Source organism: Dioscorea cayenensis, unplaced genomic scaffold, assembly GCF_009730915.1.
Source record: "Dioscorea cayenensis subsp. rotundata cultivar TDr96_F1 unplaced genomic scaffold, TDr96_F1_v2_PseudoChromosome.rev07_lg8_w22 25.fasta BLBR01000113.1, whole genome shotgun sequence".
NCBI classification, from domain to species: Eukaryota; Viridiplantae; Streptophyta; class Magnoliopsida; order Dioscoreales; family Dioscoreaceae; genus Dioscorea; species Dioscorea cayenensis.
In genome coordinates, this window is record NW_024086504.1 from 116,668 (window position 1) to 139,223 (window position 22,556).

The following is a 22,556-nucleotide window of genomic DNA, read 5'->3' on the forward strand; positions in this document are numbered from 1 at the left end:
TTGAAAAACTTCTTTTAAAACCTTCAACTCATAAAATAAATCCAAACCATTAATATCAAAAGATGTGTCTTGTTTTAGAAAACCCTCAAGATTAATACACTATCTTTTCAATTGATTCTCTTCTAAAAACTTTAATTTTTTCTAAATCATGTAAAAAACCAAAAACATCTTCATATATTTTGAAATGTTCAAATTGACTCTCAAAAGAAGAAATAGCTTGATCAACTACACAAATAAAATAATTAATTCTAAAATCATCTTCAGGCAAATGTGTCACTTCATTAGTATCATTTTCCTCAAATTATTTTTTCTACGAAACACGGGTTCTATATTCATTTGAGTTGCTATTTCTTTAGCTGAAATTAATGCTGTTACAAATCCATTTTCTCTATACTTTTTAAGAAATGTAAGAAGAGCTTTTGATTGATTAATAGCAACATCAATTTGCATATCTTTGGCTTATAGTGTTTTACTAACAACATTAACAGTAACTAACAAATCATACCAAATAACCATGCCTAGCAAAAATTCAAAGTTTTTGAGCTCATATGAAGCCAAACAACTAGCTTCACTATTTGTTTTGGGATCATCACTAGCTTTTGCTAATTCAAATAAAGCATATCTTATTTTAGGAGCTTGAAACCTAATTGATTTAAAACTTTCAATACGACTCTTCCAAAATATAATTTTAAATATAATTGCTTTAAAATGAGGTTAGAATAATAGTAAATAAAACATTTTAAATATAATTTTTTTAAAAAAAAATTCTATATGAGGGGCCCTCAAAAATTATGGGGCCCTAGGCATAGGCCTCGGTGGCCTAAGTCTAGGGCCGGCTCTGATAACAATGCTAGTTGCTTTTGTAAAATAATAAAAATAATATTATTAATAACCCTTTGTTCTGAGCCCTTCCAATCCGGGCTCAAGGCCCGTTCTATCTCCATTTATTTATTTATATTTACTTATTTATTTATCTTTATTTATTTATTTATTTTAAAAAAGAGATTTTTAGAGTTAGTTAATATTGTTCCTCAAATCCTCAACAAACGAAAACTCGCGCATTCAAGTCTCTCAAGCTTCGTTCTCGAGCTTCGGCGAAACCATCGAGGAGAATTCCATGGCCATGGACGGCAGCCTCGTCGGAGCCATCGATCAGGGCACCACCAGCACTCGCTTCATCATCTACGACGCCAACGCACGCGCCGTCGCCTCTCACCAGGTCGAATTCACGCAGTTCTACCCCGAGGCCGGGTACTACGCTGTTTTCTTCGATCTTTGTTGTTTTCTTTGGATTTTTTTGGCTGATTTGCTTTTTTCATGGTGGTTTTAGATGGGTGGAGCACGATCCGATGGAGATCTTGGAGAGTGTGAGGGTTTGCACGGCGAAGGCGATGGATAAGGCCACGGCGGAGGGGTTTAATGTCGATGGAGGGTTGAAGGCGATTGGGCTGACGAATCAGAGGGAGACTACCGTGATTTGGAGCAAGTCCTCGGGACTTCCGCTCTATAATGCCATTGTTTGGATGGATGTTAGGACTAGCTCTATTTGCAGGTTTTCGTCTCTCTCGTTGACCTTGTTGTTTTCGCTGATTTTTTTGTTTGAATTTGTGCTTTCAATTGTTTTTCTTTTATTTTATTGAATTTTCTCTCAGTTGGAATGTCTGGTTTCATTTCATTCATCTCAATTCCTGTTTGCTTGGCTTGTGAACTGGATTAAGCATCTGTTTGAATGTTTTTCATTTGGAGGATGATTGAGCTAAAAAAAAAATATTGAGAAATGCGGACAAGCCACCAATTGAACCCTTGACCTCTGATTGGTGTGCTGGCACTTTTGAAAATTCTGTATTTATTTTTGATAATCATTATTTGAATTGGTTGATTGATTAGTTTGTGTTTTGATTTCTTTCTTTTTGCTAAATTTTTTTTTTTTTGAAGTTGGAATGCCTTGTTTCATTGCATTTATCTGAATACATCCTCATGTTCTGTTTGTTTGGTTTGTGAGTTGGTTCAACATATGGCTGTGAGTGTTTTTTTCCTTTTTTTTTTTTTCTTTTGGAGCGAGCAATAGATATCTATATAAATATATTGGGTTCTGTTATTGCTGGCACTTTTTTTTTTTAAGGCTTGTCTATTTTTGACCGAAAAAGCCTAACCAATCACATCATGTAGTTTCTTGCGTAGTTAATGTTGACAAAGGCATGCTTTAGAAAGGTTTCCCAGTGGATAAATTAGCTTCCATAAATGCATTCTTTTTGGAGTTTTCAAGTGAGCAATTTCCTTGTATTGGATTTGTTGATCATACTAAAGTTTGCTTTTGATGCATGAAAAGCACATTCATGTCTAAAGAAGCAGAGCGTATGCCATAGGAATCATTTTCTTTTTCATTAGCATGTTAAAGGAGTTGGTCTTTGAGATTAATGATAAATTTATGTGCTTTGCATTTTTTGTGTTACTACAGGAGACTAGAGAAAGAGCTGTCTGGTGGCAGAACCCATTTTTTTGAGGCATGTGGTCTGCCTATCAGTACTTACTTCAGTGCTCTCAAAATCTTATGGCTGATTGAAAATGTTGAAGATGTCAGGAAAGCCATTCAAAAGGGTGATGCACTATTTGGCACTATTGATACCTGGCTGATCTGGAACCTCACTGGTGGATGTCGGGGGCTTAACCGGGATCAGAACAGGGTAAATGGAGTTCATGTCACTGACTGCTCAAATGCATCTCGAACCATGCTTATGAACCTTAAGACACTGGATTGGGATAAGCCCACTCTAGAGACATTAGGCATACCTGTTGAGATTTTGCCTAAGATTGTCAGCAATTCTGAGACCATTGGCGTGATCGCCAACGGGTGGCCACTTTCTGGTGTTCCAATTGCCGGTTGCCTTGGGGATCAACATGCGGCAATGCTTGGTCAATTGTGCAGGAAGGGAGAAGCCAAGAGCACATATGGGACTGGTGCATTCATTCTTCTCAACACTGGTGAGGAAGTAATTTACTCATCTAATGGGCTGCTCAGTACTATAGCATACAAACTAGGCCCCAATGCAGAAACAAACTATGCTCTGGAAGGGTCCATTGCCATTGCTGGTGCAGCAGTTCAGTGGCTTAGGGATGGCCTTGGGATCATTCAGAGTGCCAAGGAGATTGAGGACTTGGCTCTGCTTGTGGAGAACTCTGGTGGTGTATACTTTGTACCAGCATTTAATGGGCTGTTTGCCCCATGGTGGCGTGATGATGCAAGGGGAGTGTGCCTGGGAATCACTCGGTTCACAAACAAGGGACACATTGCTAGGGCAGTGCTGGAGAGTATGTGCTTTCAGGTGAAGGATGTGCTTGATTCCATGCACAAGGATGCTGAAGAAAAGGTGATGAAGGAAGGGGAGTTCTTGTTGCGGGTTGATGGGGGCGCCACTGTCAATAATCTTCTCATGCAGATTCAGGTATCGTGATTTTATTTTATTATAGCCACAGTTTGGAGGAGCACTAACGAGGGCTTCTAATTTCTTGGTTTTTATTTTGATTTTTTTTTTTAAAATGATTTCCTTGAATTGCTGCCACTATTCAATCCTTTTGTGTTATATTCCTCTGCTACTTTAGTCAGGCATATCTTTGGTTCTCTTTTGTTTTGCCTTTTGTTTGATTTGCTGCCATTCCCATGTGGTTAACTGTAAATTTTGTTAATATGCAGCCTTTTCTTTACCTCTGTCCATTTATGCGAGCTGCTTTTCTTATTCTGGTCAATTATTTTGCAATTGGATTGCCTCCTGTTTGAACTGAAATAGTATCACTAAAGGTCCCCAGCTCCTTTACAACCACTTCAATGGCATTGTTTTTCTCTCATAAAAGCATTTAGAGAGTGGTTTGACAAAAAATTCTTCATTAATCCTGATTTTCAACTTTCTGTTCATACAGATTGTTAGTCATATTTATTGTTTTCTTAATATTGATATCATGATTTGAATTTTTATTTTAGTGATGTTTTGTAAAAATGTTTTTCTGAGACATGCGGTCTACAACTCTCATCCCAATTATTTTTAGTTGGATATCAGTGAAGGTTTCGTTTTGCAAAGTTGTCTCAAAGTGATTTATGTACCAATAGATAAGGTAAGAATAAAACACAAACTAGTACAATTGTTTTATAAAATATGAGCCAATATACCAAACTGAATGCTCAGTCTCCCATTTTCCTAGAAGATCCATAAAGTTTAAGAATTTAGGGAGCTTCAATCCTTTTCTTTTTAGTGAAAACTGTTTTCTGTGCTTTCTATCAGAGTTTGAGGAGTAAACATATGGAACCCAAAAAAATTTTGGGCCAATTTACTGTCATGCTTTGGACTGTTAACTTTAGCAGCTTTCGCCTGGCTGTATAGTTGATTTGCCTTAACATTTTAAGGCGGGGTAAACATTGTACCAGAAATAAGATGAGGCTTTTCAATCCATCTGCTTGGAAGTTGGAGCATTTTTTAATATTTCTTATCACCCAAAAAATTAAAAGAAAATACTGCACGTGTACCGTTTATGTGGCTCTCATGTAAGATTGGAAAATGAGTTTAGAATGTTAAACTGTTTTTCAAAAACTTTGGCCACTTTGCATTTTCTTTTTTCCAAATAGAGTTTCTATTTGCAAATGAGTTAAAATCATTCATTCCATTCATGCTTAAGTTGGTAAGATTTGTTTTAATGGTTTGTTTATTTCTCTTTTGCTGCTGCCAAAGGCTTGAATATTGGCTCCTATTGTGGTAAGATCATTTATTTGATATATGCTTTGGTTGTTAACTGCTGGTATCTGAAGTTTTTGAGTTCATGAAAATTCCTGAGTCCTTGGCTATTGGATGAGTTCTGCATCTTTAGCATCTGATCCTGTTCTCCATATTTGGATCATTATGATTTAAGATGCCTAGTGAAAGCTCATTGGATTTATATGCATCAAGAGTCAACAACATAATGAAATTAAGCAGTCAATTCTATTTAGCTCATTGTGTGACACTTGCTTTTGATAGTTTAAACAATTCTCAAACTATTCATTTTTGGACTTCAAATAAAGTTCACTGATTAACTAGGGTTCCTTACATATCATAAAGCAATTTAATGAGAACTCTGGTACATGCTTTATGCTTGGTCATTTAATTAACTATGCTTCTCAATATAAATCCTATCTAGCAGAGATGCACTATAGAGTCCAGCCTATATGATCTAGTTTCTATCGAGTTTCGGGTGACTTCATTGCAAGTTTAAAAACATTTTATCAGATGTAGCAATGTCTTAAATAACACCTTTCGGTTTAGTTCCTTGTCCTCTTAATTTATGCACCAAATCTTACATGAATCAAATGAAGTAGAATCATGTGTCTGCACTGTATTTTTTTTCTCAGTTGAATGCAAACTATGATTGATTTTGGTTATGTCAGCTACTACTTGCACCATTATTTTTCTCTACATCGAAATGTGCTATAATTCATTCTTGCTTGCAGGCTGATTTGTTGGGCAGTGCAGTTGTGAGGCCTGCAGATATAGAAACAACAGCTCTTGGAGCTGCATATGCTGCAGGTTTAGCCATCGGCATTTGGACAACAGAAAAGATATTCGATCTCGAGCACAAGGAAAAGCCGACCGTATTTCACCCGAAACTAGGTGAAGAACAGAGGAAGAAGCGAAATGAGTCTTGGTTCAAAGCCGTATCGAGAACCTTTGATTTGGCTGATTTATCTATTTAAGTTCTCCTTCAATAATCAAAAACTGTAAACTTTAATCTTCTTTCTTCTTCTTTGGGGTGCTCTTTTCCTTAATTTCGGTTATTTGAATAAATTGTTCATGTTTTCAGTTAACCATAGAAACACATTTGTTGATGCTTCTTTCTTCTCTCTTTTTTCACTTGGTTGTGTATTGTTGTTATATTTATGTTGAGAGTTAGTGAAAATTTGTATTTGTTATTTGGAATACTCGCAATGGTTACACAACTAATGTGATGGAAAATAAACAAAATTGAAAGAACCCGTTTGATCAATAGTAATGATGTATTAACACAAGATCGCCACGGTGGTATAGTTAAGATTTTTGACAAAAAGGAGCTACAAAGAGCTGGAAAAACAAAACAGCAAGAGAAAAATTAAAAGGAACAGCAGTTCGCATTGCAGATGTCCTCGAGCCATCTCGAGCGATCACGGCCTTGACCAAAAAGAGAAATAGAAGGGTTTGCAAAACCGAAATGAGCTAGACGATCAGTGTAGGAGTCCACCGCTTTTAGTGACAAGATTCCACAGCTAGAAGGATGGTGCGCAATTCTGCTTCAAGCGAGGATGCACAAAAATTGCCAGCGGCCCCTGCAAGGAGAATTTTCATGTAATTAGTGTAGGTAATGAAACCAAAACCAGCCTTACCCGTCCTCAGATCCCAAACAACATCAGATGCAATAGTACTTAATAGTTTATCAGATTTATGCCGCATAGGGATAAAGTTGCAGAAAAGCCCATTGGCAGTGAAAAAGTCATGCACATCAGTCCTGGCCTTCAAAGGTAACAAGTTGAAATTTGGGTTAAGTTTCTAAAAACAAGATTGCACCTAGCCGTCCAGATGTGTAAAGCAACTAAAGCAATGAGAGCCCTGGCAAAATCACAGCTAGTGTTGCAATGAAAAACAGAAGTGAGCCAGGAGCCCTAAGCAAGGTTAACATGAAAAGAGTGATCTAATCCCAACCAATTCAGCACATTATTCCAGCAGGAAACAGAGTTCCTGAAATTCCAAATAAGATGTTCAGCATTATCAGAATGAATACCACAAAAGGAACAAAGAGAGTCAGGGCCCAAGTTAAGGTTATAAAGATATGATCTAGTTGGAAGTTTTCCATGTGCCAATTTCCAAATAAAAACCTTAACACGGGGCACAACCTTGAGTTTCCAAATGAAATTCCAGCCATTCCAGGTATGCATATCAAGATGCTCACTATTAAGGTAATCATAAATGGTTGCAACAGTCATAGCTTTTGAGGATAAAGGCCGCCAAACCCATTCATTCGCAGCATCAGTATCAAAGACAATGTCATTAAACTGAATACGATTTAAGTCTTCACCAAAGATAGTAGAGCAAGCATATGGATTGAAAGTACCCTCATAAAGAAAATCATGAATAGAGATGCTATCAATGATACTCATATTATAATAAGTGGGCTTACGGCTCAAAGGGAGGTCCAAAATCCAAGGATCATCCCACACATTTGTAAAAGCAGAATTACAAATAGAAAGCTAGATATTAGGTTTGAGAACATTGAGAGTTTTCGAAATAGCTTTATGAAAACTGGAAACAAAGGAGGGAAAAACATTGTTCCAAATGCTCCAGTTATGATATTTGTTTAAAAAGATAGAAACCCAAATCTTGTTGTCTTTGTTAGCAATCGAAAATACATGTTTGGCCATGAGAGCAGATCTAGCCATTCTAAGGTTACGCAAGCCAAGACCCCACTCAGATTTAGGAAGGGTAACTATATGCCAACCGATAGCATGGGAACTCCTACCCCTGCCATGCCTACCCCATAGGAAGTTCCTTGCCAATTTGGAAATGGAATCCAGGACAGAGTCAGGAAGATAAAATATGGAAAGAAAGTAAACTGGAAGAGAAAATATTCAAGAATTAAGGAGAGTAATATGCCTGGCCTGAGAAATATGAGAGTGGTTCCAATTGCTGATAGTAGATGCAATTTTAGTAACAAGTGATTGGAAATGATTGACCTGAAGGCGAAAAGGGGAAATGGGAGCTCCCAAGTAATTGAAAGGGAATCGACCAATCTTAATGCCCAAAATAGAAGCGATAGAATTAGTTACCCTCTTATTGAACCAACCGGGGAAGTAAATGGCTGATTTTAGAAGGTTTAGATTTTACCCATAAATATTAGCATACAGATTAAGGCAAAAGAGAGCATTACGAGTAGATTGACGAGAGGCCTTCATGATGAGAATGAGGTCGTCGGCAAACATAAGATGATTAACATAACGATACAGGGTATCATCAAAACCAGAAAAAATTGGTACGAAGGGACTGATTAAGAATGGTAGAAAGATTCTGAGTGACTAAAAGGAAAAGCAAGGGGGAAAAGAGGATCACCTTGATGCACCCCTCTGGAACTAGAAAACCATTTACTAGGTTGCCCGTTGATAAGCAAGGAGAAGGAAGCAGCAGAAAGGCAAGACTCAACCCAGTTTATCCAAATCCTAGGGAAGGACATTCTATGGAGGGTTGCAAGGATAGAGTTCCAGTCAACAGTATTGAACGCTTTCTCAATATCTACTTTAATAAGCATCCTAGGGGCAAGAGCGATTAGATTCCAATGAATGAACCATCTCTTAGACAACTAAGATGTTATCAAAAGTAGATCTACCTGCTATAAAGCCAGTCTACTCAGGGCCAATTGACACACGTCCTAATATGCGTGTAAACCGCAAATGCACGGGTGTCGAAGTAATAATTACCCCGGTGAGTGGGTAGTCGAATCCACAGGGAACAGGGCTACTAGTACTAACTTCTTCTCTGCTTTCTAACCTAATGATAAATGAAAAGGTGTGGTGATCTAATGTGCGAAGAAATCAATACCGGAGACAAATATGCAAGGGTAAAATGGATGGAGATCTCAATCAGTAAAAGTGGGGTATTCGGGCAATGCTCCCCCTAGGATTCAGGTATTAGGTACCGAATAAGCAAAGTGTTTCTATGATGAGTAAGTTAAGTCGTGGAAATCCAAATATAATCGGATCCGGCCTCCCGATCACCGATACTAGTCCCCTACGAGGTCCCGGTGGAGAAATCGCTCAATCTTAACACCTCACACCACATATGACTGCAAAGCACTCTAGGGATTCCAAGAGTTGTATCCGATTCCTAAAGATTGATCCAACCCTAATTCCCGGCGAAAGATCCTAACCCCCTACAAGGTCCCGGTGGAGAAATCTCTCAATCTCACGCCTCACACCAAATATGGTTGCATAGAGCTTAAGGAACGGAGATAGAATACACTCAATCGGAAGGGAGAGGGACACTCCACTATCTCATGACTCACCCTCTCGACTCCCTCTTTAACCTTGAAGTTCTAACTCTAATGGAGACCTCTCTCACATCAAAGTAACAAATCATGCAAATCCAATCAACCACAAGGATTAATTAAACAAGCAAGCAATGAGAATACAAGATTAAAAACTTAATCAAACTCGGATTAAATAGAAACACTAAGTAAATCCACAAAAAGATGAGAATCCTAGGGTTCACAAGCCAAAAATACCCTCTAGAGTTTTTAGCTCTCCATGGAGCAACATACAAAAACACACCATCAATGAATGAAAGTACATTAAAACCATAGAAATAAACCCCCTTATATATGAACTGATAGCCTTGATGGAGAGCTTCGACATCTTGAAAGACCCACTCCGAAGCTAGGTTCACCGGTGGCTTCCTTGATGCTATGACGGAGGAGGAATCGATCAAAGTTGGTGACGAAGCGCCTCCAAAGCCGCAAAGACCTCCTCTCCAAACCCTAGCCGTCTCACCCCTCAAGAGCCGCACAAAAGATGAGAAAGAATAGGGCAAAACGGCTATTTATAGGCCTTAGATCGCGTCTGTCACGTGCCCTCACGCGCCTGTGTGGATTTTCCACGCGGCCACGTGGGCTGCAAAAAATTCCACACGGACGTGTGGAATTTCCGCGCGGGCGCGTGAACAGTAATTTTGCTATAGTAAAATTGCTACAGTACTTTTCACAAAAACACGATCCGAACACTCTTCTCTTAAGGCCACATGTCCGGGCACACGTCCATGTGGTAGGCTATAAAACTTTTCTTCATCGACGTATCTTTGAGAGGTCTTGCAATCTTCACAAAGAGAAGAGATGTGAAGATGTGGCTGCCTTTGTGCCCTTCCAAATAGTGAATTGACTTGAATCTTCTTGGAAGTTGGCACACATCTCCACGTTTATGAACTGCTCTCGTGTCTTGGTCTTAGAATTGAACAAAAACTCCCAACATTGTGTCTTTATAGCCTATCTTTGCTTTCTTTTTACTCTTCAAGGCATTCACAACCTATATGCATAAAAGAACACCAAATACACAATATGAGACATAAACCACAGAAAAAATGATGCTCACTGCATGTAAAACATATATAAAAATATGTCTACTTAAGCACTTATCACCAATTAATTTAGGGAGAATTTTTTTAGGTCTATCTGCTAAGATTATAGAAATGAGTTTGTAGCAAACATTGCAAAGGGATATGGTGTGAAATTCTGAGACTTTTTGGGGTTGATCGGTTTTAGGAATAAGAACTACATAAGTTTTACCCCAAGAGGCTGGAATCTTAGCAGTAACAAAGAAATGCTCAATAGCCTTAAAGATATGATCTCCCAGAACATTCCAGTAAAAAAGATAAAATTCAACATTGAACCCGTAGGGACCCATAGATTTTCCTCTTGGCATGGACCTAAGGGTTCGGAAAACCTCTCCCTTGGTGACAAGTTTGATCAAGTCGTCCTTGTCATCAGACTCCAACGATGGAAAATCATCGGGAATGAGAGAGATCATATGGTCAAGGGAGATAGAAGAGGCAAAGGTCCAAAGGTTGCGATAGAAAGTAACGAATTCATTTTCAATATCAGCTCTGAGGGTAAGGATATTACCGGCATTATCTCTAAGTGATTGAATCTTTGTTTTGATTTGCGGAGCCTTGACAACTCAATGAAAGAAAGTTGAGTTAACATCTCCCTCTTTAAGCCACATCATACGAGCACGTTGGGCCCAAAAAATAGAATTTTGACGTAAGAGAGCAGCATGACGATTTCTCAAGGAGCAAAGCCAAAGATGGTTCCACGGGTCTGGATTTAAGAGAACAGACTCCTCAATGATCTTGATTTCAGCTTCCAGATTTGATAATTCAGTGTCAATGGGTCTCAATCCTGCAATTCGTTAGGAAGAAAGGTTTTGTTTAGCTCGAGTAATACAATGATAGAAAGCATGCGTGGGGAAGGAGCTTAAGAAGGAATTAAAAGCATTAACAATATTGTTATGACACCCAGGATACTCAAGCCAGTAATTATCGAAGCAAAAAATAGATTTCTTAGGGTGAGAGTGAGAATGAGCATTGAGAAAAAAAGGAGAGTGATCCGAGCAGGCTCGGCTGAGATGTTGGTTCTCAATGAAGGAGAAATGCGTGATCCAGTCATGATTTGCAAGGAAACGGTCCAGGCGAGCCCAACGGCAAGCCAAACCCGCCTGGTTATTACTCCAAGTAAAGCGCGGTCCTACAAAGCCAACATCGATCAGGCTGTTATTATTAATAAAATTCAAGAAAAATCTAGATTTGGAGGTTTAATAACAGGCATTCCCCTCCCCCCCCCTTTAATTTTTTGATCAGAAAGAACCGCGTTAAAGTCTCCCGCGATGAGCCAAGGTAATCCGATGTTATTGAGCCCAGAAAGCGAGTTCTAGAGAGTTTTCTGGGAAGCCAAGATCTGAGAGTTGTAAACAACAGTGAGGATCCAAGGCCCATTAGTGGAGGAAATCACCAAGTTAAGGGACATTCTATTTGCAGCAATAGGTGTCACCAAACCAAGGCAGCGAGACCAGAGGGTGACGATGCCACCCAAAAATCCATGTGCAAGGATGACCGCCCAGTCCCAAGATCTGGCGAATCTATTCAAAACCAAAACGAACGATCAGGATCAGTTTTAGTTTCAACAAGACATAATATTAGGTTTTAAGTGACGAATAAAATCTTTAATGCGATCAATAGTGCGGGGGTTTGACACCCCGCGATAGTTCCAACAAATAATTTTAATGGAAGAAATCATAAAATAACAATTGGAAATAGAGAGAAAAAAGATTAAGAAGTGGATCTCCCTCTTTTGAGACGGGATTTGTTTTTAGTTGGGGCACGCCTAGCTAGGGCTTCCAACTTGAGGTCCTTTTGGTAGTGGGAGAGCAGCATATAATCGTCTGGTTCCTGGGGGGGATCCAGGGTCTTCCGATCCTAACAAAGAACCCTTCTCTTCCCAGTATTCCATCTGAAGGTCTTGATGGCGAGTGGTATGAAGGGCAAGCTTGACTCTATTGACCAAAGAGGAGTGAGGTTCATCACCGTCAACATGAGGAACAGAGGTGAGTAACAGTTGTGTGTTTGATTGAGTTTGAGTGGGAAAGGAACGGTTGAAAACTGGATGGGACGTAGGGGTAGGAGTTTCCAAGGTGATGGGTTTATCGAGCAATGGGGTAATAGTTAAAGTGGTACAGTGTAAAGTCTACTGCACAGTGGAATTGCAATCAAATCGCTCATCGGGACCCGAAGGAAGAGAGGGAATTTCTCCCTCGGGACGAGACTCCGTATCTCTATCAACAGTCGAGAGATTTTCAGCAGGATTCTATTTCTCAAGATGTGGGAAAGCACATTTACTCGATAGATGAATCATTGCAGAGCCGTGGCGCTATGGCCCGCCACGTGTCGGGAAACAGAGAGGCGGTTACAAATCATGGTACCACGTGTCTGGATCCTGGCCTTCGTTCCCATAGCGTTGTGACGAGCTAGGATAGCGAGCTCCGCCCCGTCCACAGCCCCTAATACGGCCTTTACGACTCCGAGGTTTCAACTAGGCCCCAAAATCCGACAAGTCATCTTCAACCACGGGAACATGATTTAAATCAGGGATGTCGACCAGGGAGGGATCCATGGGCCGTTCATTAGCCACGCCAGAAGGCTAGTGAAGCTCATTGACCTCCATTTCCCGCTCCGAAGAGACAATAGGTGGCTGATGAGAGAACATCGATCTTCGGCTGCGAATGAAGGAACACTTGGATTCCCCGTGCCCAACACGACCACAGCTGTAACAAAAAACATGAAGCTTTTCATAAAGCGCAATAACAAAAACAGTGTAGTCACCGTACTTAACCCAAGAGGAAGCTCGAGATCGATTTCAACACACACACGAGCATACTTGGAGTGTGAAAATTCAGAGTATGATCATCAATTTTCAAGACTTTCCCAAAATAAGAAGCAATGTTTTCCAGCAAATCACCACACCAGAGCTAAATAGGGAAGTGGTGTAGTTGGATCCATACTGTCGCCATCGAAAGCTTGTCGAAGGCAGGCTGGAACGATTTGCGCCATTCAGAAAGTTGTAGAATTCTGCCATCAATGGTCCAAGGACCATCCCATAGAAGCTTAGCCTGCATTTCAAGATTTTCACAACGAATGAAGTAAAATCCATTAGGTAAATCTGAAATGGTAAATGAACCAAGGCCCTTCCAAGCATCGGCTAGTTCAAGTTTAGCTTGATCAAGAGGAAGTGATTTTCCCAGAAATTTAGCATATAAAGCAGATTGCATTTTGTTTCTGGCAGAGAGCTATTAATCATTTCCGCTGGAAACACAAGACTGGATTGAGTTTTTCAGTCGATCAAAATGAGTTTTTTGCAAGTGGAGCGGGGTTTCAAAAGTGGATGGTTGGGATGAAGAACCCACAACCCGAGCCCAGGAGACTCCTGGTATGGTTTGTTTATGTAAAAAAATTGCATGTCATGATTCAAATCGAATAAAAAAAAATTAAAAAAAAATTACATATAGTCAAATAATAATCGAATTAGGACAACATGTGGTTAAAATAAATAAATTTCATTATATTTGAATATATTCAAGATAAGTCTAGAAGATATTTTCGAGATAATCTAAATATTTGGAATTTGAAGATCAGCCGAGAGAGAGCAGATCTCGAGACGATCTAAAATATCCAAATCATAAGATCAGCCTAGAGCACAGATCTCGGGGTAATCTAAAGTATTTAAATCACAAGATCAGCCGAGAGCACAGATCTCGAGGCGATCTAAATATTTAAATCACAAGATCAGCCGAGAGCACAGATCTCGAGGCGATCTGAAATATTTAAATCGCAAGATTATCCGAGAGCACAGATCTCGAGACGATCTGAAACATTTAAATCGCAAAATTACCATTGAGAACGTATCTCAAGGCAAAAATACCAAATTACAAAAGTGCCTTTGAGAACATATCTCGAGGCATAAATGCAAAATTTACAAGATTGCCCCTGAGAACATATCTCGAGGCAAAGTGCTAATTACAAAATTGGCCCTGAGAATTTATCTCGAAGGCATAAAGACAAATTACAAGATTGCCCCTGAGAACACATATCTCGAGGCAATCTCAAATCTTAGGATGGCTCAAACACATATTCCGAGGCAATCATAAATTTCATGTAGCCTGAGAGCAGATCTTGAGGCAATTGAAGAAATGCAAATCCTGAAGCACTTGAACACACATCTCGAGGCAGATTGAGTTAAGTGAATTTTAAAAAAATATAATAATAATAAAATAATATTTAAAAATAATAATAATAATAATAATAATAATAAATAAATAAATTAAAAAAATTTAAAAATTTGAAATTTAAAATTTAAAATTATAAAAAAATTAAAATTAAAATCGAAATTAAAATATATATATATATATATATATATATATATATATATATATATATATATATATATATATATATATCCGATCTTACCTACTGTGATCTTGCGGGGAGTTGGGATAGGGATAGGGATAGGGATGAAAAGAAAAATTTTTAAAGTGAGCGAAAATTAAAAAGGGGGAAATTGGCAAAAGAAGACAAACCAAGAAAAAGAAATAAATAAGAAAAAAAGAGAGGAAAAAGATGATTTCAAAATTTAAATTTCAAATTTGAAAAAAAATATATATATATAATTAATAAAAAAAATTAATTAAAAAAAATTAATTAGAAAAAATTAATCAATAAAAAATTTAAGTTTAAATTTGAAGTTTGATCCTCTGTTATGATTTCTCGGATGTGGATAAGTAGTGGAGTTGATCTCTCTGGAGAAAGATAAGAGAGGGGCGAGGTTTTAAATAGAGAGGAGTTTTGAGAGAACGGGGGATTTTTGGAGGGGAAGAAAAAAAAAATTCAGAGAAAAGAGAGAGAAGGAAAGAAGACGAAAAAAGAGAAGGTCTATATCTCTTCCTCTCCCCATATTCCTATAGACGGACATATAAAAAAAATCACCCGCCGCTTGTCGCTGTTGCCGCTATTCACCACCGTGGCATGCTTGATGGCTGAGATAATGCCGCCAAGCATGCCGCTGCCGCTGCTCATTGCCGTTGCCACTGTTCACCGTCGGGGCATGCTTGAATGGCTGAGATAATGCCGCCAAGCATGCGTCGAATCTGTTCTTCGGGTGATGCACCTGATCAGATTCTCTGCCGATGCATTTGGTTTGGTGACAATTGCTCTTGTGTCAATTGCTACTTTCCGGTCTTCTCGCATCTATAGTTCAATCTACTTTCGCTATGGATTCAAGCGTGCATTATCTCCATCTCGAGTTATTTTTAATGGACCATGGTTTACTCGCATTGTGCTAATCCTAGTAGCAATCTGGGTGGGGTTTTTGGGGAAATTGTGAGACTAACTCACTGAAAGGGGATGAAAGGCTCTTCACTTCTACAAGATGTTAGAAGGATATACTTGCTGATAGTATCAGTCATGGTTCTCCTTCCCATGAGACTCATTACTTCTTGCGCCCTCCTGCTCGCCCCGCAAAGGACACTGTTCTTCGAGTCCCTCGAAATTCACATCCTTTCTCACTGTGTTGCTCGCGTCCCCGATCGAATTTCTATGCTAGTCTATTTCCCAATTTCCGATTCATTGGCATTGGGAGACCTTGGAAATGCTGGACTTGAAGACATGCCATATGATGATTACTTCAGGGATGGCAATGGTGGCGCGCCTCTTGTCGCCCATCAAAGCCACCAAGTGACCTGGAGGAACAACCCGGACTCATTTACAAAGCATGTTTCTATATCCTTCCATCCATCGATAAAGAATGAGCCTTTGGCATCAGGCAGTGAGGATTTCAACTCAGTCCCTATGAAATAGTGCACACATATCATGGCTTCTCTCATTTGCTTCCCAATCCTGTGTCGACCTGTGTCTGTTTTCAACAAGTGAAAATTTTTCCAATTCTAAACAAGTTTTACTCTTTTGCAATTTCTTGAATGTGATCTCAATTGTGTGATAATAGGGATGAAAAGTAGTCACCAAAATTAATAATGTTGTCATGATATATTCCATGTGATTGTTGAAAGTCCTCTGTAGGAAAACAGAGGTTAAAAAGCTTCCTGCATGAGCTGAGCTATTGTCATACTTTTACTTTTATGAGTCCTGTTGGAATGTGGCATACAATGAAGGTGGGTTTGCAGTCTGCTAAGTGTCAAAAAGAAAAATCAATTCATGAGACTCATTCATGCACATATAATTGAGGACATGATAAACTCATAAAAGCACCCACGTATGCATGGGGACAAAAACAAATACATATAAAAAAAATAAAAAATTGATGGAAAGCATGCTATAGTCTTGAGACATGCATGCATGGGAAGATATATAAAAATAATAATAATAATAAAATTATTATTATTATTATTATTATATGCATGCACATGTTCATGGCAACAAATATATATAATGAGAAAAACAATGATGATGAAGCATGCATACATGCATGGCATATAAAAATGATGAATGAAATAATGAGAAGCATGCAAACAAAAAAAATGAGAAATGATATTGTGCATAACATCCTACAAACAAATAAATAATAATAAAAAAAAATAAAAGAATGAAGTGTTTCATTACAGTGATTAAATGTGATCGAAGAAAAAGAATAAGAAACCTTAAATAAGTCATGCATGCAAAAATAAATAAATAAATAAATAAATTCATGCATACATACGCGCATAATAAAATAAAAAAAAAATGAAATTTTTTAAAAAGGGATGCACGTGATCATGACTTAAAGAGGTGGGCCCATCTTTTAAAATATATATATATATAATGCATGCATACTCAGACATGTAGGGGGCGTTTGGTTCATGGATTCATGCCTTGGGAGTGGAAATGACATACACTCATGATATTTAAACCCATGTTTGGCAATAAGGAAAGGAGTGAATAGTGGTTTGGCATGGGAATAAGAAGCATGCATGTGGGGCATTTCCAATCCTCCCAAAATTGGGGGAATTTGGACTCCTTGATAATGAAATGACTTTTATACCCCTCCTATATAATAATAAATTTATATTAGTTATTTATTTATTTAATAAATAAATAATTGTTAAATTATATTAATTAGTTGAAATAGTTAATTATAATTAAACAAATAAATAACATATTAAAAATATTAAATAACATTAAAACATGTTATTTATTTATTAATTAATATAACAAACATTTGTTACATTATATTAATTACTTATAATATTTCATTTTAATTAATTAAAATAAATAATTAAATATATTATAAATACTTAATAATTATAAATCATGCTAATTATTTATTATTTAAAATAACAATTTATTTTAAGTTATATTAATTAGATGAAATATTTAATAACAATAAATTAAAATAGTTAAGTATATTAGAAATATTTAATGATAATTATAATAATTATTTACTATTAAATATAAACATTGTTTTGTAAAATATCATCTCATTTGTATAAAAGGGCATAGGTGTAATTATACTATATTTCTCTCTCCTACTTTTTTTTATTCCTAACTCTCAATCCTCCAATAAAACACCTTTATCATTATCCTCCCCTTTCCCCCTATTCTCATTCACACTCCTCCCTTCTTCTCATTCCCCCTCTTCTCATTCCTATTCCGCAATCCAAACGGGAAGTCAGGATTACCATGCATATGGGAATGACATAAAACAAAATTTTTTATGCTAGCATGAGATAAGGAAAAAATGAAACATGCATATAAAAAAATGACGAGTAGATATGCATGCATATACTCAAGTGGGACCCACCATTTAAATGATGAGTATGGGGTTAAAATATTTTCACGTGGCTTATGCATACATTAAAAAAAATGCATGTTCATGTTTTGGTAAGAGTAAATGATATACACCAATAATAATAACAATAATAAAGAAAAAAAGCATGCTATGGTCTCATGTCATAAAAAAAATGATAATAAAAAAACTGAAGTAATCGGCCCACCTTGGAAGGATATACATGGGGATATTTTTTAAGAAAATTATTATATGTAAGCATGAACAGAAAAAAAAAAAAAACATGCATGTTATATGCTCACGGCCCTCTCCAAAAAAATAAATAAATAAATATAACCCACTATGATAAGTGTGGATTAAAATAAATAAATTAAAATATATATCTAGAAATGATATGCAAGCAAATGAATAGCAGAGAAATAAGCACTGCTAATTTCAAAGCAACAATAAGGGTGCTCATCTCAATGGCATGGCTAAATTTGTCTCAAAACAACAATGAGACATATTCCCAAAAAAAAAAGAGGGTGACAACAAGACATGCAATATAGTAACAAGACACAATCAGTAGTGACTTGTTTATTTTAAAATGGCAACAAAAATTGCAAAACGGCAATGCGGCAGGAAACGGCAATGCGGCAGGCAACGCAGTGACAAGGCACAGGCAGCGGCGATGATAAAAATATATATATATATATAAATGATGTAATAAATATGTTTATATAATAAAATAACAGGATTTAAAATTCGCAAATCTTCTTGTTTTTTTTTTACTTGTACATTTTGCCCTTAATCGGAGGTTCCTAAGATTTCTAATCTAGGGTAATTAATAATAGAGGCTTGCCTCTATTAGGAATGAAAGAACCCACACAAAACAAATATGATATTTGTGTTTCGATATATTGTCTGGTGTCCTTTTCATGATGCCAGACGCGTATTTTCGATCCCACATGGTTGAGGAAGAGGGTCCAGGATCAGGGGGTTTCAGTGGGGGTTTCAGAGGAGGTTGAACAGTGTGGGAAGACATGGGGGTTTCAAAGGAGGTTCCGCGAACTCTTTTACCTCTACCTTTCCTTTGGACATATAGTTAAAAATGTTATATGCATAAGATTATTGTAGTAATTTGATATAATTATGTTTGTTTGAGGACTCATATTACTAGAAATATTTAATTTTTATGTTTGGTTGGTCATAATCAACATAGTAAAGTATTGAAATTCCCAAAATATTTTTGAATCTAATATCAAAATCTACTATCAAAGACATTTGTACATTGCACATAATTTATATTAGCAAACGTAATTTGCAAATTTGTAGAACATCCCAAATCTACTAAAGTTAATAGATGACTCAACCTCTTTTTTATATATATATATATATATATATATATATATATATATATATATATATATATATACTTATATATGTGTATTTAAATACACAGATATATAAATGTAAATATATAAATACAAACATATATATAAAAGTTATATAGATAGATAGATATATATATATACATAATCTTATATTACTCTCAACATTACCACTGATAAAGCCTATAGTGCCTAATGTGGTGCCCAATGTGATAAACATTGCAATGTGTCCAAAGGGTCTTTTAAAAAAAATAATTAAAGGGTTGTGAATTCAGCTAGATTGTGCTATTTTTTTTTTTTTAAATTGTGGTTCTGAAAATGCCAATGATTTAAAAAATATTTTTTTAATTTAAAATGATTTTCGCCTTATTTTAAAAAAGAAGCCCTCAACTTCACTATAATTCAAATAAAAGAATTACAAAATAAATATTATTAGTAAAATAAATTTTCGTTTATTGTATTAATAGAATAAATATTATTATTGTTATAATACTTATTTACTTAATTTACTACTTTTTTAATTATCTAAGTCAATTTTTACAAAAATTCTTTAGAATTATAAAATGATGAAAGCAAGTTAATAATAGCACTTAATTAGGTTTTCTTTTATTGTGTTTTTCACCTTGTTATATATAAATGATTCCAAATAGTTTTACATCGAGTATAAATTCATCTTTATTATTGCCAAGTTATTAGTGCATTAATTATTCAATCAGAATTTGTTATTATGGGTAATTATATATTTATGAAAGTTTAGTTCCAATCATTCCATTTGTAAACTTAAAATATTATTTTGCATTACTTTATACATTTTTTTTTTATTTTTCATTTATTGCGTTTAAAATTTTAACAACTTTTACATATTTTCATTAAGGCTGTGTTTGATTGGGAACATGGAAAATGGCTGAAAAAGAAAATTTTTCTATGGAAATAGAAAATAAAAAAATAGTCGTTTGATTGGCATTATATTCTAGCTAGAAAATCAAAAAATTTCTATGGAATATTTTCCAAGAAAAATGAAATATTTTCCATGGAGAAAACCTCATTTGTTGTTTGATTGCATCAATTTTCCCTGGAAAAAGTCACATTTTCCATAGGAATTTTTTTAAAAATTATTAAAATTATAAACAACACTAGTGGAATTGAATCTTAGCGCTACGTTGAATTGAATCTTACCATCAAAACGTCGCGGATCTGTTCACTGATCTGGATAAATTTATTTAAAATATTATCAAGTTATATAATTTATCTATAGGCCTAATAATCTCTTGACCTATTAGTACTGGTCCAAAGCTCACACAATGTGAGAGCACAGGTGTTCGATGAGCTTAATTCCATGTCAGTGCATGTCCTTGATTTTCTTTAACTTGTCGCCTATTTATATTAAAAAAATCTTATATTTTCATAATTTTATTGAAATATTAGGGTGTTTTTTTCCTTCCCAAACCCGGCAATGCCTATTTTTATTTAAAAAAAACAGTTAAATATATTTTTAAGCTGAACTTACAATTTTTTTAAGAATTTTTTTTTCATAAATTTTAATAATTATGATGATTTCTAAAAAAGGTTCAATGATATTTTGTTGCAGTAATAATCTAGTGGACTTTGTTTCGTAATAATTTTATAAAATTGAGACATAATTCATTTTTAGCCATAAATTTATGAGTTTTGGGGTTTGTTTATTATAAAATATATAAATAAATTTTTAATTATTTTTTTAAAAAAATTTTTTTTTTTAAAATCACTAAATTGAAACAATCAAATCAAGATGGATGAGCCACATATTGATTTTGTGATAATTATTATGAAACTGTGTCCATAGAATCATATCTTTTTCGCTAAATTCATTTTTTTTTTTTTAAGAAATTGCACGACAATAATATGAAATCAATAACACTTCTGACTTTACATTTAGCTTTCATAAAACATTTAAAAAAAATATAATTTTAAATTTTATATTGGTAACCACATTCAAACTAGTACTACATGGTATTTGGTAGTATTCACCAGCAACTAAATACACTAAGAAGAGTACAAATTATTATTTTTATTCTTTTGAATTCATAGTCCTTTTCAGCATCATTAGTGTTTTAGTTTTACAATTTTTTAAAAAAAAACAACACACAGAGAAAGTGTTTGGAACGTTCATTTTAATTTTTATTTTATATGAAGAAAAAAACAGCGACAATAATTTGCAAACCGTTAAATTTCTGATTTTTTATTACATTTTTGTCCATACAGACACATTAACTTTTAATTTTATGTTTTATAAAACTTATGAGATTTTATATATAAGTCCTTGTAATGATTTTATTTGATTAGCAAGATACAAAACTTTATTTCCAATTTTTAATATAAAATATTTATAATTTTGTAATTTATTTTATATAATAAATATTATATTTTACTCAAAAAATAAAAAATAAATAACATTTTTAAACAGTTTTTGAAATATCAAGAACAAAAAGCAAAAACCAGTTTCTTTGTTTTTGGAGAAGAAAATCCTGAATCAAAAGCATTACAAAATACCCCTTAAATAAATACTTCAGGAAAGTACTCAAAAATCCTTGTAAAATTTGCACTTTCACAATAAATTCCTCAAAGTTTGCACTTTCCTTCAAGGTTTCTCTTTTATTGGGCTATTCTTTTTTAATCCATATTCCTCAAATGGTGTTAAACATATGGTTAAATTGGGCCAAAAATTACCTGATTAACCCTCAGTGGAGAAACACGAAACTAGGTGCATAAAATGACGTCGTTGCCTTCTGAACAATAAAATACCTTTTTGCAAAAAAACATCCTTAATTATTACTTTATGAATTGGATTCTGAAAGCGTTGATTGTCTGGTATTTTGCGTGCGCTCTATAGAGTAACTTCTGAATGTGGAAGCGTTGGGCATACCTAGGGCATCCAATTCTTACGGCTCTGTTACGTCGCACGAAAACTCATTGACGGTATGCAAAAAAAAAAAATATTCCTATTACATATGAGAAGGACGTTGCATACATAAGAAGCGTAGATATTACACATGAAACACATGTAATAAACATGAAATATAGGTAATACACAACAACAACAAAATATACACAATTCAAGATAATATTACACAGAAACATTTCGCTGTAAGAAAAAAGTATAAATAATCCCCACTTACATTATGCATAACCCGCTTAGTCCACTATGACTGCATTACAAATAACGGGCATCGATAATCATGTCTAGATTGATGGCACCGACTACAATATAAATCACGGGCATCGATATAATGTGACTCGATTCTCTTCCTCCTTAGACACCCAGCAATACTAAGCGCTCCAGTAGGAGGATGTTAG

The 22,556-nt window shown here is 35.5% G+C and overlaps 1 protein-coding gene across 1 annotated transcript; it reads left to right on the forward strand.

Annotated features, from left to right (window-relative positions):
• The first annotated feature begins 1,038 nt into the window (after positions 1–1,038).
• Positions 1,039–5,919, forward strand: LOC120253535 (glycerol kinase). The gene is made up of 4 exons (XM_039261866.1): positions 1,039–1,251; positions 1,331–1,552; positions 2,459–3,443; positions 5,474–5,919. The coding sequence occupies exons 1-4, from the start codon at positions 1,118–1,120 to the stop codon at positions 5,714–5,716; spliced, it is 1,584 nt and encodes a 527-aa protein (XP_039117800.1). The 5' UTR covers positions 1,039–1,117; the 3' UTR covers positions 5,717–5,919.
• Positions 5,920–22,556: the final 16,637 nt, after the last annotated feature.

Bases quoted from the DNA above. Each gene is read 5' to 3' on its own strand.
- LOC120253535 (XM_039261866.1), top strand. From the start codon at position 1,118: ATGGCCATGGACGGCAGCCTCGTCGGAGCCATCGATCAGGGCACCACC. The intron at 1,252-1,330 runs GTACTACGCTGT...TGGTGGTTTTAG, and splicing joins CAGTTCTACCCCGAGGCCGG to ATGGGTGGAGCACGATCCGA. The intron at 3,444-5,473 runs GTATCGTGATTT...TCTTGCTTGCAG, and splicing joins ATCTTCTCATGCAGATTCAG to GCTGATTTGTTGGGCAGTGC.